Source organism: Manacus candei, unplaced genomic scaffold (genome assembly GCF_025592945.1).
Source record: "Manacus candei isolate 608988 ecotype Guabito, Panama unplaced genomic scaffold, ASM2559294v1 h1tg000017l, whole genome shotgun sequence".
Classification (NCBI taxonomy): Eukaryota; Metazoa; Chordata; class Aves; order Passeriformes; family Pipridae; genus Manacus; species Manacus candei.
The window spans coordinates 20,699,900-20,715,076 of NW_026138065.1; the positions used below are offsets into that span (position 1 = coordinate 20,699,900).

Genomic DNA, 15,177 nt, shown 5'->3' on the forward strand with positions numbered 1-15,177 from the left:
ACTTCTTTTCCCTGCTGCTGTGGGATTATTCCTAACTGCAGTCAGGTTTCAAGCCCCACGTAACAAAGCTTACTGAACTTTAAAACACAGTCTCTCTGCCAGCTAGTAAGAGTCCTGTCCCTTCTTCCCTGCCCTCAAACACCTGCCACTTGTTTTCCTGAAATCGTTCCATTTATACTAATCTGAATGTTTCTGAGTATTTGTTGGTATAACCCTAGCTTCCTTCTTGTTTGTCTCACTAAAATTTCTTTTGGCTTTAGTGAATGTTTTATTTCATCTGACATAAAACAGTCTTAAGATTTGATAGAGTAACACAAATTTTGTCCTTGCCTTTAGAAAATAGAAATTAAAATATTGGATGTTCCTGTGCAGGCCAAACTATATGTATCTTTTGGCCTCCAGAAAGAAATAATTTGTAGAGATATTTTCTTTTAAATCAAAATTATTTTAAGTTTATCTTCATAACTGTTACAAAATTGCTTAGTACGATGTCAGTGGCATTTCATATTCTAAAATGCATTCTCTAGTAAAACCTACCAGGTATATTTTCTAGGTTAATATTTCACCATTTTTAATTTATTGGCCAGTTTTTATTTTGCTCTAAGAAAATGGACCTTCCTCTTTGCTACCAACCAACTTAAAATATTTAAAAATTTGAATTTGAATATATGCTTCTTTCTTAGCATTTTCATTATTTAAAGCTGCACCATTTGTCTTATAAGTACACTATTATTACAAGTCATAGAATACACGAGCTATAAGTTCCTTAGAATAATGGTTTGAAAGGAGGAGTAATTGCAAACTGAAGATAATTCATATTGCACAGGTACAAGGATAAGCAATAATCACATTTTCCATACATATTAGCCAAATGTAATCTCTTTTTGTAACGACAGAGGGAGATGAGTGAGAGTCTGGGTGGTGTAATCTGAAAAGTGACAAGAATAAATCTGTGCTAAGCAGATCTTTTAATCCTGGTAGCCTTGTGACAGCCAGCACAGTTGAGGAGAGTGAATTGCACCCCTTCTTCTGCCTCATCACTGCAACTGTGTCCTGAGAGCAGCACCAGCTGTGTGCCAGACCCTGCTGAGGTTTTCTCGTGGTCTCAAATACTCACCCCTAGGATCAGGTGGACAGCTTGTCTCGTTCCGTGTTGTCTGTCACAACCTGTAACTGGATTTTCCAACTGGTGGGGTAAATGCAAGAAAAAAATCATAGATGATCATCTGATACAGATTCAAGTTTGTAGGACTTCTGTTAGAGTATCTATCCTGTGATAAAAGTACATTTGTTTAGCAGATAATGACCAGAATTAATAGATGGCCCACTGGTGACATTATTACATGATGTGTTTTCAGTGTAGAGTGGCAATTTAATAACAAAATGGAGCTGGTTTTAAAGTAATCCCTTAGCTCTGGTTTGTCTTCAAAATCTTTCTGTTGTCTGGTACTGCAGTAAGAGATCCTATTCAATTTTCTTTGATCAGTCATGAGCTATTTTTCAATTGTGTCAGTGAACTTAAAGTTACATTTTTGCAAGCAGATGTGTTAATGTGTTTGTTTTGATTAGTGTTAAAGGCTGATGAAGTAAATAAAAAGCACAAATATGTTCTGAACTATGTCTTGAAAGAGTGGAGGCAAGAAAAAAACCAGTATGAGATGCTGGACAGGGGAGAAGGAAGGGGAAAAAAATCCCAGAAATGAAAGGGGAGCTGGGGAAGCAAATGTCTGCAGCGTGACAGGATTTATGTGTTTATGTTAAAGCCACCCACAGGAGAGCAGTGCAGTTAGAGCAGCCCTCAGTTCTTCCAGAGCCGTCCCCCGCGACCTTGGTTGGCTGCTCGGTAGGGTAACTAATGGTTCACCATGTTCTTTTTTCCTGGTGACTTGCCTGTTGCCTGCCTCTGGGTCTGTGCTTCCCCTTATGCTGACTTCTGCAGTATTCCTTCAGTCTCTTATCTCAGGGCTTTGATGCATATGTTCTGAAGGTGGCCACCGTGACTTTGGGTGGCAGCAGATGGTAAACCTTCAGGCTGCCACCGGCTATACTGGTGTTAAGTTGGAAACTTAACGTTTGATGAAGAATCAGTAGTGCATATGAAAGAGCTTTTACTGCAGAAATATCTTTTAATTAAAAAAAATTAGCATACTGAAACATTTGCTAATTTCTGTGCATTTAAAGGATCCTAAAATTAACTGTTTTCTTAAAGCTAGACTATGGTTATTTACCAGGCAGGTTTTATTTTATTTTTCTCCAATTAATTGTACCTACTATATTGAATTGAATTTAATTTATTTTCCACTAAGCTGTTGGATACGCTGTAAATCAAATCTAAGAAGCTAATTTTTTTAAGTAGCTGCTGTCAGCATTGGAATTAACCCTTGACTTAAGGAAAAAAAAAAGGAATTCACCAGTAGAAAATCCTATTTGGCATCATGGAGGGGTATTGCTATCTGCCACTTTACTGAGATGCTGTCATGCAGTGCTGCTGTGTTCACTTGTATTTTGGGATGTACCCGAGAGCTCAAGGGCTTGTACAAAATTAGGGATGTCTGTGCTGCTGAAGACACTTGTTTACATTAGGTATTTATTTGTGGTCATTGCTTTTTGCATGTCAGAGTTTTTGACCATGCTGAAGTCGTCATCAATGCAAAAAACTAGGAAAGAATAAGCAACAGTACCATGAAAGCCAGTGTGATATGTAGACCTTGTCTCTGTTCATACATTACTGTTACAAATAGGATTTTGCCTTGTCTCTTTTTGTGTCCCAGTGTAGTTTGCTAAGTGGCCAGGAATGCTCTGCTGTGCATTCTCCCTCCTCTCTGAGATAGAATGCTGAATGTTACAGCCGACAGCTCACTGTTAGGAGATATCAAATATTACAAGTTACTCCGTGGTCATCATTGGTGAAAGAGGTTCCATCAGTTTATATGAGCTAGAAGCAACCTGGTCTAATCCCAGCATCTCTGTGTGATCTACTCTGGAGAATAAGAGTTATGTCATAGGGAATGCTCTGTGGAATTCCATTTTGTCCCACTGTACCACTAGTGTGGAGACTTGTCACTTTACATTTTAAAAAGAAATTTTAGAAAAAGAATTACTGAAGCACCCCCTTTTGCAGTGGGAGAGAAGTGTGAAGGAATGCCAACAGGAAAGAATTGTTGCACCACTATCTAGAAATTGGCTGTAAAGCATGAGGTGAGGAGAGTGAGTTGGCATCTGGGTCAGTGGCAGGCTTACAGGTATGCCCTTCTGCAGCAGCCTGGCAGTGCATCCAAGAGCTGCTGACCTTCCTCTGCTCTGGATGCATGATAAAAGTCAATCAAATATACTTGTGACCCCCTCTTTCCTGGACTTATCCCTTTCTGAAATGTCAGTTTTCTGATAGCAGTTTGTTCATTCATGTAGTCCTTTAATTATCTGAAAGAATCTGGTTAAACCACGTCTTTGTAATATGCATGCAGGCTGCTTTCCCCTGAAGCAGGTTTTTGACTTGGTAGGTCCATGTAAAGTCCACAGTCTGCCAGGGCCAAATGGAACATCACTAGAAGAATTTCTAAAGTTACTTTTATGGCTCTTCCTGGGGCTTCTTGGCATCCCTTTTGAGAGAAACAGTCTTGCAGAAAGGTTGACATTGAATCAACAAAGAAATAATTGGCCATGAAATGAAGTGGAGCTGTAGATGAGATGTTAGTCACTTGGGGAAGGTATGGTGCTTGATGGGAAGCAGAAGAAAAGAACCTGGGTTAGTTAGACTGGGTATGTCTAACCTAGTCCAGCTAGGTAGTTAACCTCAAAGGCATACTGATACCAGTTGTTGTTATTAGAGTTATAAAACTGTAGCTGCTACATCCATTTTGATGTTATAATATAACAGCAGATGAAGCCAACCCTAAAGGGACCTGTTGTCTGCTTTGTTCGCGTTACTGGTCCTCATCCTATATGTCGTCTTATAGGGCGAGGGCTCAGTAATCTGTTCTGTTGCACCATATGCTAATACAGTGCTGATAAGCAAGTATGAAAAATGAAAGGGAGGAATACATTAATTGTATTTGTGCAATAAGCTATGCTATCAAAGGTAATTATTTCATGACAGTTTTAGTTATAGCAGTTGTTTTATCATGGAATAAAAGATGGCTTTAGGAGCCTTTTATTGGAAAGACAATTGTATCAAATTAGTACCAAATTAGATTTTTGTCTTTATAAAGGTGAGCAAACCCATGAGCAGTTTTTAAATTGGTGTCTTCTACTCTACAATTGAACAAATCCTGTTTGAGGGTTAAAGAAGCTATTATTCTGTCCTTTATGCTGACAGCTTCATTACTGATTGGCCTACTGTTGGTATTAAAAAAATGTTTGGCTTCTTATGATCTTTGTGCATGCAACTATCATATTAATACAGACCATGGAACTGTTCATTAAGAAATGACTTCAAATGAGGTTGATGCTTGTAAATCTGGAGAGATACAGATGTTAAATGCTGCTATTCCTTTTCATATACAGCCGTATGGCTAATAATTTCCAAGTGGCTAAAGCTCTTGTTAGCAAGAGTGCTGGTGTGTTAAGAATGGCCCTATAAATAACTTTAAGAACTGAAGTTGAAGGTGCTTCTTTTAAAGACTATTGTTAACTAAACATTATTGCCAAACAGATGGAAAGCATTCACCAGCCTGATGTTTTTAGGTCTAATTATATTATCGCCAGTCCTGTACGGCTCAGTTGAAGAGGTGTATCCAGAGGCCAATTTATAATCATTTAGCCAACACCTGTTTGGGAGATATTGACAGTCAAAGGGCACATTTAAAAAAAAATCACATATGTTCTCGTATTTATTGCCTCAATGTGAACAGTGTAGGTACAAACAAACTTGGGAGAAGAGGAAGGAAAGTGACTATAAACACATAGATGTTTCCAACCCATTTTTATCTTATTTTGGCACCTCTTGTGAAGTGGATTTTACTTTTCTCTTGTTCTGTTGGTTTTCTTTGGTTGGTTGGTGTGTGGTTTTGTTTTTTTTTTTTAAATTTTAATTTTACATCTTTTGGTTAAGCAAGAATAACAAAACTAGTTGTACAGTTAGTTATTTAACTGTTTTTCACTCTTACTGGAAGACCCAGGTAAGAGGCCTGAAGAGTTGTTAGGCAAATTCAGTGGTCTGGGAATATCTGTCTTTCCCTACCATGCCCTTGACATGGAAGCTGTATGTCATTCCTTTGTCAAAAAATCTCAGTAACACCAAGTTCTGTTTGGATTTTTTTGTTTTGGCTTTTTTATTTGTTTGGTTTGGTTTAGTTGTGGTGGTTGTACTTTTTGTTTGTTTGTTTTGGTATGTTTGGGGGTGTGTGTTTGTTTTTGTTTGGTTGATTGGTTTTGGTTTTGGGTATTTTTGTGAGAAGATATAAACCAGATTTTAAAATTGTGTGCAGCTCTAGTAAAAGAAGAGATCTTTGAGATGGAGGTGCCTGTGACTTTATTTCTGTTGGTGAAATTTGATGAGCGAGAAATGCTTAGAAAAGACTTCAGTTCTTCATCTCTTGCTTGAGATGCAACAGGGAGAGCTCCCCCGGAGAGCTCCCTTCTGGCCCAACTGCTGGGCCTTTGGCACGTCTCCACCTCACCTTGCTGTGGGCACTGCGTGGGACAGATGTTCCCACAGTTCCCTTGGTGTGAGGAAAGTCAGCATTTCAGCCTGGTAGACATCACCCTTTCAGAGATAGCAGGGCATGGCTGCATTGCTGCCCCACACAACAGGGAGATAAGGGAGACTGTGTGTTGTGTTGCCCTTCTGTGACCTGGTGAATCCAACACCCTGTTACTCCTGACGTGTCATTCCTCTGCAAGAAGTCTTTTTTTGATGTGAGCTGTCTTGGGCTGCACTGCACCTTGTCTGTTGACTTGGAGTTGCTTCATCTTATCTTTTAAACTCAGAGTTTGGTAACGCCAGTGCTGGCAGTGGAAGCCCTTTAGAAGTTTGATTTTGCAGCCTAAATATTTTAGTATAACTGTATGTGAATATTTATACTGGAAGTTTACAATGTATGTTGTAAATAAACAGTGAGCACAGACTCTTGTTCTTGTTCCTAGAGGAGGGTTGAGCTCATGCTTGTGCTGCTCGTGTGGCTGTCTTGCAGCTGGTGCTTTTCAAGCACATCTGTGTTCTCAGAGTTTGAAAACAATTAATTCCTGACCAGGGTGATTTGAAGATGGAGATGTGGAGGGTTCCAGCTTTCTAAAGATGCGGTTTCCTAAATGTATATACACATAGATACTTTTGTTTGTTTTGTTTTCAACGCATAAACAAATGCAGATTGCTAAGAGTGTAGTTGCTGTTTAGTGCTTCTCTCATTGCCGTGTTTAAAGTGCTTTCAGTAGAGGTGATGCACTGCTAACAGAGATGCTATTTGCAGCTGTAGGTGTTCTCGTCTCTGCAGCAAACCCATCCACAATTTTCTCCCTAAGTAAATCCTCTTTTTTGTTGTTGTTGTTACATTAATACTAGAGATCTATAGCCTCAGTCATATTTCTTTCCTAGGAAAAAACCGTGGTTATCAAGGCTGTGTGCTGCAGGGGTTTAATTTATTTATTTTTTTTAAAATCATTGCTTATAACCCTTTCTTTTTAAGAATATTCAACATTAGATTTAAGATCTATATTTTGTTAGCTTACTCATATGAATCTTAAATATTTATCTGAATACTTTTTGCTTAGGTTTTGCTTGTAATGGACACTAGAACACAGCAGACTTTTATATTGAAGGTGAGTAAAATCTTTTATTATTTATTAATAATCTTTTATTATATGGCCTCCTAAATTACACCACCACACAAAGCTCAATTTGTATGTACTATATAGAGTTATGCCTGCAATATATTGTTATGGTAATACATATATCCCTATTAAGGGCACTGGAATTCTTTTTGCCGGTATTCAGTTGCATTCCCTTCCTTTTTCTGTAACATCCCTAGTGCTCGGATGTGCTGGTTTAGTCACTTGAGTTGCCACTGGTTATTGCAGCCAACACCTTAGCAGGCTTTGATAAAGAATCAGAGATTTAGTGTGCTGCATAAAACATCTGTAAAGCCCTAGTGGCTCAGGACACGTGCAGGCTGCTGATGAAGGTGAAAAATCTTCTTAACCCAAGTACATCCATTGTGCTTTGTGTTTGGTCTTCTTTAGCTGAAGAGTATGGTCTTGGCCGAAGTGGATTCTGGATGAAATGTATGACTGGGCTTATTCAAAATTGTTTCCTTATGTTTTACATCAGTAGGCTGTGAAAACTGAGTTTAATGTTACTAACCAATTGAATTAGTGAATAGTTAATTGGTCAGAATAAAATTTTTCCCATTACTCTTTTATGTTTCAGAAAGTGTTCAGATCAAGATCCCAATATGCTCAGAGCATCTGTGATGCCGAGAATTAGTTTAGTTATGAGTACTGTTATTGTGGTCATTATTTCAGGCTCCCCTTGACATGAATTCCACTGCTGATGGCAGGAAGGGCTGAAAAAAACTGTATCCCAAACATGAAGCTCTAATTAGTCGTTAACATTTTGTAACTTTGCTTTGGATTTGGCTTACAACCCTGCCTTAACTTTGTGCATCTGGCCTTTGAAATTGTTTTTCTGAAGTATGTGCAGGATACAGCAAACCCCTTTGTTCCTCAGAAAGGTTTATTTGTGAATATTTTATATTAGAACCTCACATTATCTACTGGCAGATAGAGTAACATTGAATTTCCCATTTAACTGCCTATGTTTATCAATATTGTAATAGGTCACACTATTGACATAATTTTTTTTCTCTTTTTCTCCCCCCTCCCTTTCACCCTCCCACGTCAATTTTTTCACTTCTGGCAACTTCATCTCTGTGTTACCTCCCAAAAATCATTGCCTCTCAAGGAGACTAATCCTTTCCTTTGCTTTTTGTTGTGGTGGTTGTTGTCTTTAGTAAAGTAAAATGGAAATGTGAGGATTACCTGTAACACTAAGGCATTCTTTTGTCTTTAGAATTTGAATTGAATTTTTTTAATAGTGTCTTTTGGTCACACACAAAAATAAAATTTTAAAAAAAGGTCACAGGGAAATAACTGAGTGTCATCCTGATGACTTAGTTTGAGAGAGATTCTAATAAAAACATTGACCCATGTAATTGATTTTAATGGCAGCTTTGTGCCATCTTCTGTTCTCTGGAAATGCGCCAGATGCCATCAGCACAGCCTCGGGGGACCGAGGGGCATAGAGCAGCAGATGAGTGGTTTCTCTGAAGCCCAGAGTAACTCGGATAGATTAGTTTGGTTGATAAACACAGAGCACAGCAGGCTCCAAAGGCAACTGAGGGTACAACTGACCTTTTTGTTCTCTGTCAGGGTCTAAGGAAAAGTAGTGAGTACAGCAGGAGCAGAACGACCATCATCCCCCGCTGTGTGCCCAACATGGTGTGTCTGCACAAGTACATCATCTCCGAGGAGTCCGTCTTTCTCGTGTTGCAGCATGCGGAAGGTTTGTCTCTCATTTAAGCACGTTGTTGAAAAGAGTCAAAGGTTTAAGTTTTAATCAATGGTACATTTCATTGTCAAATTAATCTCTTATACATCTAGTTAAAATATTTTTAGTGTGCCTAAGAGATGTCATGTAAGACACCACACTCCCTTCCTCTGTCCCTCCCCCTTATTCCCCTCTCATTCAGCGGTGGATCTGATTCCCGTTTCAAATGGCCTCAAATCCTGATGGGTTACTTGAATTGTAGCAATATTGAAAGCTTCCAACTGTTTATTTTCTACAGAAGAGGAAGTACTTTGAAAGCAACAACTATCTGCATTATTTACAGTCATCTCCCAGAGATACAGTCTTTGGCTACTTTTGTAAACTTTGGATAGTTAATCTTTTCAGCATCTTATAGTTAAAATGACAAGTATTTACACAAGAATTTAATAGCTCTGCTAAATACCATGAACATTTGCCTGTTGGTTAATGTTGCATAGTTATTCTGATGTGGATTTTTAAGAAAATAGCTAGTGGCATCACACAGGAGTTCAAAGCAGAACCACAGAGTTGTGCCTTCAAACTATTTATAAAATTCCTGTTAAATGTACAGGGAACAGGTGGCACAAAATAATTACATTTTGATTTTTTCTTCTAACACCTGGATTTAAATATTCCCTAAATGTAATTACCCATATTTGTTTAGAATGAGTGGAGAATGTAAATTGTGGGATTGCTAATAGTTCTTTTTTTTAGGACATGTTAATAATTCAGTCACAGTGGATGATGTGAAGGAACTGAGCTGACTGATAGAAAAGATAATTTTATTACATTGAATATTATTTCTTTTTTCCCCCAGTAACTTAGATTTTGGCTTTTTCATGAACAGTTTGTCATATGAGACCAGTTAAAGTTAACTTTGCAAAATGAGTGACTGTTTCTGCAATGTGTGACTTGATTTTGCCATGAGCAGTGATGCATGAAGAAAAGCCTCACATTACAGTACTGCCTGATGGTGATTTTGAGAATTTACAAAGCTGCTCTGTACAATGCTACTTTTCTCAAGGTGTGTGTGTTTTGGCAGGATAGCTTGGAGACTCTCACCTGAACTGTAATCTCCACATAAGCTGATAAATTTTGTTTGGAGAAAAAATATTTTTAAAAATCCACAACCAAAGAAACCTCACCATACAAAAAACCTCACCCACAACCCTTGTCAGATACCAACTGCTCTTAACCTAGCGTAATCAAAAGGTTGGAGACAGGATAAGATAATAATTAAAAAAACTGTTCTTAATATTTCTGCAGTTTCTGAAGACCTACAGGTTTGAAATTCTCTTCAGGAAGAACATTTTTCCTCAAGACAAATGGAAAAGTGGGTGAAGTAGTAGTGGAATTTGGGGGCAGATGTGTCAGATGTAAGAACAAAAATTTTAACTAAGCCCTAATGTGACCAGTTGTCAAAGATGATCTCCTGGAAGTCATAATTTTATTGTGACAACAGTGACAAAAATTAAGACATTACATAATCAGACTTCTATCGTTTAAGAATAGAAACCTCAGCTCAACATTTGGAATAGATGGGATGTTATCCTTAAAAAAGGAATGCCTTTCTTCTGGTTATCTTTGACATGGTCAGAAATCTCAGTGAAATGTGCTTTGCCTGAATGTCTTGCTTTTACCAACGTTGGCTGTAACACATTTTGACTTCTGTGGCAGAAGGATTTTTAATTTACTAAGTGCCTTCTAAATCAGGTTTGTGCAACACACAGCCTTGTGCAGCACCCCACACCATTTGTTTAATTTGCCAGCAGTGAAGGTGGTGTCTGTAAAGCATCCTCATTTCAGCTGGCCAGACAGGAAACACATACTTGGAGACAGCCACAACTGTGCTGCCTCTCTCTCAGCTGTGGGTCAAAGCCATGCAAGTGGGAGGGAGATGGGTTATTTTGAGGTGGAGTTGGGAGAGGAGCACTGATGAGATACGAGTACTTCCTATAGGGAGAGCTTTGAAGAACAGTGGGTAAGGAGCATGGGAGAAATGGGAGAGCATTGCAGAGAGGATGGAGGACTGGTAGGCTGTGCTGGGGTGGAAGGGGAGAGCTGCAGGGACCAGAAGGGATTTTGATGTGGATGAGGGCTGTGGTTGGTGATACACAATACATGGATTCACTTGACTTGGACACTTTTGGGTGTAAGTTGTGAACTGTAAAAGGTTTTCCCTCACTTTCTGGTAAAGCAGGAAGTAGTCTGGAAATGGATTAACCTCTATTCTTGTTTGCAAACCATTCAAAAATTATGATGTGCTATAAGCACTTTTTCCTGATTATCAGGGAATTAACAAGGTTTTCTTCATTAAGGATAGTCTCCTGCTTTCATGATCTTACTGTCTGGGCTTGGAACAGGCAAAGGGAGAGGAAGAGTGATATATTGTGTTGTAAAGAGGAATAGCTGGGGTACAAAGTGATGAGTAAATTGCCTGAAAATGCATGTAAAAGGTGTATTGCAGGCGTAGGGTGTGATCCCAAATCCCTAACTGTGGCAATGGCCAGTGCACGTCACCCTGTCCCAGGAGACTGATGCTAGCAAGTGATTCAGGAGAAAGGCTTCTACCTTTATGTGAATACAGCATGAATAAAATAGGGCTAAAATTATGCTGTACTGTATGCAGGGGCTAGTCTTGCTCACCCCACTGATGATGGTCTTGATCATATCACTCTTACATAAGTAGCACTCATCCTTTAAATTACAAGGATAATAATATTGGGAATCCCTAGAGATAAAGCAATCTTAAAATTTTGTCCGTCTCAAACCAAAAATAAATAGAGAAGGTGCTTGCAGTTAATGTTGGAAAAGGGTAAAAATTTCTAGGATTTTAATTTTTAAGTAATAGTCTCTTGAAATTTTATTTTGTGGCTTTATGAACGCTCTTAACATTCATACTCCAAGTAATTCTATTCCAACAGGAAAAAAGATTCTGCCAGTCAAATTTATAAGTGGTGCTGATTTATGATGTTAGGTATCTTAGCTCCACCATTGTAAGGTTCAAGGGTAAAATACTCATTTAAGTGGGCACCAAATTCAGAGGTTTGAATGTTATGTGTGGGCAACATATGTTTGCTAATCAGCTCACTGTTTCCTGTTCATAGTGGATTTTAATTATATTATTAAGTGCAGCACTACTGGGTTTTGTATGGAATTCTGCAAGCTTGACCACAGACTCAAGATTAAGACTTTTTTACTTTTTTTTTTTTTTTTGGTAAATCGCGATACTGTTACGTGCTCAGAATTGGTGAGTGAGGTCTTGAGTTCTCTTACAGACTTTTCTCTTGGCCACAGTTGGAGGCTTCAAGGATGCCTCAGAAGCACAAAAGTCCATAAAGTTATCTTGTAGCTTTGTTGGAAAGCACTTGGCAAGTTCTAGTGTGGTAGGGAGCCAATCTGGTGTTAATAAGGCCTCGCTTCTTCTTGGCACTACTAACTCCAGAAATTTTAGAAACAGATGCTTCAAAAATAGGCTGGGGGGCTTCCATGGGACATCAAAGTTTAAGTGGCTGTTAGAAGCTGTCAAATCTCTTTAAGCATAAACAAGCCCGAGTTCCTATCAATCTGGAGAGCACTCAAGAAACTTCCTGCTGAAGAGGGTTGCTGCATGCAGCAATTGATAGACAGCAACACAGTAGTGTTCTGGCTTGCAAAGCTGGGGATTTGTTGTTAGGAAAGCAGATAATACTAGCTGTAAATATTTGACAGGAATCGGAAAATGTAGGAAAGGTGATATAGTCCTTGGCAAGTCACTTTTTCAGGAGGCTGCTTTGAAATTTTGCTCCAAGTGCATTGAAGTGGGAGCTTTGCCTAAACTAGCAAACTTTGTAGCAGAGATTCACCAGCAGCAGTGGAAACAGCTGTATATATATGACTCTGGTGCTTGTAACTACTGTCATGTTAGAGATTAGGCAGGAGATTAGGTTCCCATTCATGTGTACGCTGCAGCTCCACTGTGGCTGCCATTGGGATGCTGTGAAACATTGTTGTACCATGGCAGTGCCTGTGTGTCTGGTTCCCTTTTGGCTTAGAAACTGGACAAGCCTAATTTTATGTAGTCATTGCATTAACATGATGAAGTTTACCAGGAGGCATGTCTTTAGTGAAAAGGAGGACAGTGATTCTTTGAAAATCATAAAATTGTTCCTTTTCCAGCGAGGAAGGCTGTTAATTCGCATGAGGTGCATGATTTAGGATTGGTATTCCTGGCCATGAGCAAATTCTTATGTGGTGATGTAGAGAGCTGGGCCCAGTTTTGGAGAATAATTCAAGCAGATGTCTTTCAATACTCTGTTTTTCTTTCCTATCAGATTACAGTTATTTGGAAGCCCAGGTTGTTCACTTTGACTTTGTTTGGGATTTCCTAAGTACAGTGACTCCTGCATTCTTAGCTGCGTTCCAGTTCTGCAGAAACTGGAATATATTATCCTTCAGAGAAAACTTGTGGGCCAAGCTAGCAAAAGACATTGATTTATTGTGGAATATGTCTCCTTAGTCAGCCAGTCTTTCAGGATGTGAAGCTGAAATGTAACTGAGCACCAGGTGATGAAGAATCCAACTAGTAATGAATTTTTCTTGTCAACTAGAACAAAAACATGATTAGAAAGCTAAATTTGCTGATTTGTTAGGTTTCATTTTATCCTGTGACATGTACTGTATAGTCCCTGTATTTTCTTTTTGATATTCCTGTATCAAGTGCTATTAATAAGCAAAAAAGGTGCAGAAATGTTTGAAAGATTATAAAAATATTATGGAACTAACAAGATTCCTAGTCAGCTTCATCACTTGGTCACTTTGTACTGAATTTCCTGTTGATTATTTTGGACACTAACTTTTTAGATTCTGCCTCTAGAAGCAGAGGTATAACCTCTAGAATGCCAGAGTATGAAATGCTGGTTAAATATGACACTGCTAATAAGAAATTTTTCATGGAGTAACTGCAGAAGAATGTAGAGCTTGATGATTTTCATGTGCTAATAAAACCAGAAAGAGGGAGATATACTGGCTGTAGAATCAGTTCATGGTAGTACAAAACAAACTTAATAATTTGTTGTGTTAATATTGAACTTCTGAAATTGTATTAAACACTAGTAAACTTTAGCTTTATACTGTAGCTTTTATAGTTATTTAGTCTATTGGACTATTTGACAATGACTGAAGCTTACTTGTTTGGATTGATTTCTGTAATTTTAGTTTTTATAGATTCCTGATACTATATTAGCATGGCTTGCTAATGGGTTTTCTTGATCTTACACAACACATGGGTAGAGGGGGAAAGATTATTAGTATGTCATTCATAAAGACATAATTACATACGCAGATACAAATATCACTTTTGTTTGACCCTGGATTGGACATTTTCAAAAAGGACTAAAATGGTTGTTTTTCCATGTAGAACACAATTATTGAATGGCATTTATTTACGTATTTCCACTTGACCAGGAGGCCATTCTTGAAATATTTGTATGTAAACATATTTGGACATAATAATTTTTTTTATTTACTTGCATTTAACTCTTAAGTTGGAGTTGCAGTAAGTAGTCATTTCAACTGTGATTTCTAGATAAATACAAGTCATTATTAATAAGCAACTTTTTTTTAAAAAGATAATAGATGTGCAAATAGAAAATGAGTTATTGTTGCAGTTCTATCTATTTTCATAAGTAGGCAGTGAATTCCCAAACAGTGTAAGAATAAAGAGATTTTTTTTTGTCTTTTGCAACTTTTATGTTGAATCTTCCAGTGTTTTTTCTGTGGATTTTTGAAGGATTGATTCTGATGTGTCTCTTTTTCCTTCCTTAATTCTTCTTGGGTCTCCTTTCTTAAGCTGCAGTAAGACTTTGAGTAGAGGCCAAAATCTAGTGGAGGTTGCATGAAATCTTGCATTGAAGTGAGGTGGAGGGAGCAGAAGACAGTTGTCATCCTGAGAGCAGCTTGACGTGTCAATAGGTAAAACTAAGTTGTGCAAGGATAATTCTTGCATTTTTCTTACTGCTGGGCACCCCAACCCTTTCTTACCTTAGAATAGGGCTACAAAACATTTTAGGTCAGTGAGAGCTGTTCAGGTGTCATATGTAAAAGCACACCTGGTGTTCAGTAATGACCCAGGAAAAAATGTGACAGAAGATCACAGGAATAACATTTTGAGCTTTCTGCATCTCTGGGTCAAAGCTCAAGGCAAGGCCTCCACCTTTTCTTACTCCTTGCCTGCAACCTGAAGGACTGTTGTGCCAGGCATTGTCCAAAGCTCCAAAAATCTTAAGTGAGTCTTTGTGGGTCATGGTCTCTTTGAAACCTGAGATTTGTGTTTTCATAAGAAATTTGTGAAGCACAAGTATAAACACTAGTAATATGTAGATGGAAATATTTAACTTGTACTAATTAATCTAATGCAGGTGGGATGGGGAGACTATAATATTTTTTATTGAAGGCAGCAGGGGTGTGGTTGTCAAATGAGATTTTATTGTTTGGTATGAAGTGAACCTGAATAATTCTATGCATAGTTAATAAATTGAAAAAAGTTATTTTATTATGTTACTTAAAGTAATTTAATTGAAATTTTAAAGGAAAATAATTATTATGGATGAGAGTGTGGAAAAGAGGAGAAACTCTTGCACGATATATATATATATATATATATATGTATGTTCTCA

At 38.0% G+C, this 15,177-nt stretch overlaps 1 protein-coding gene across 6 annotated transcripts in view; it reads left to right on the forward strand.

Moving 5' to 3' along the window:
- The window catches only part of RPS6KC1 (ribosomal protein S6 kinase C1), an 87,532-nt gene that overhangs the window by 50,339 nt on the left and 22,016 nt on the right, over window positions 1–15,177 (forward strand). For all 6 annotated transcript variants that reach the window (XM_051783940.1, XM_051783941.1, XM_051783943.1 and 3 more), the window contains 2 exons: window positions 6,709–6,756; window positions 8,365–8,497. In XM_051783940.1, the coding sequence (XP_051639900.1) occupies window positions 6,709–6,756; window positions 8,365–8,497 (181 nt within the window). The remainder of the gene's footprint in view (window positions 1–6,708; window positions 6,757–8,364; window positions 8,498–15,177) is intronic.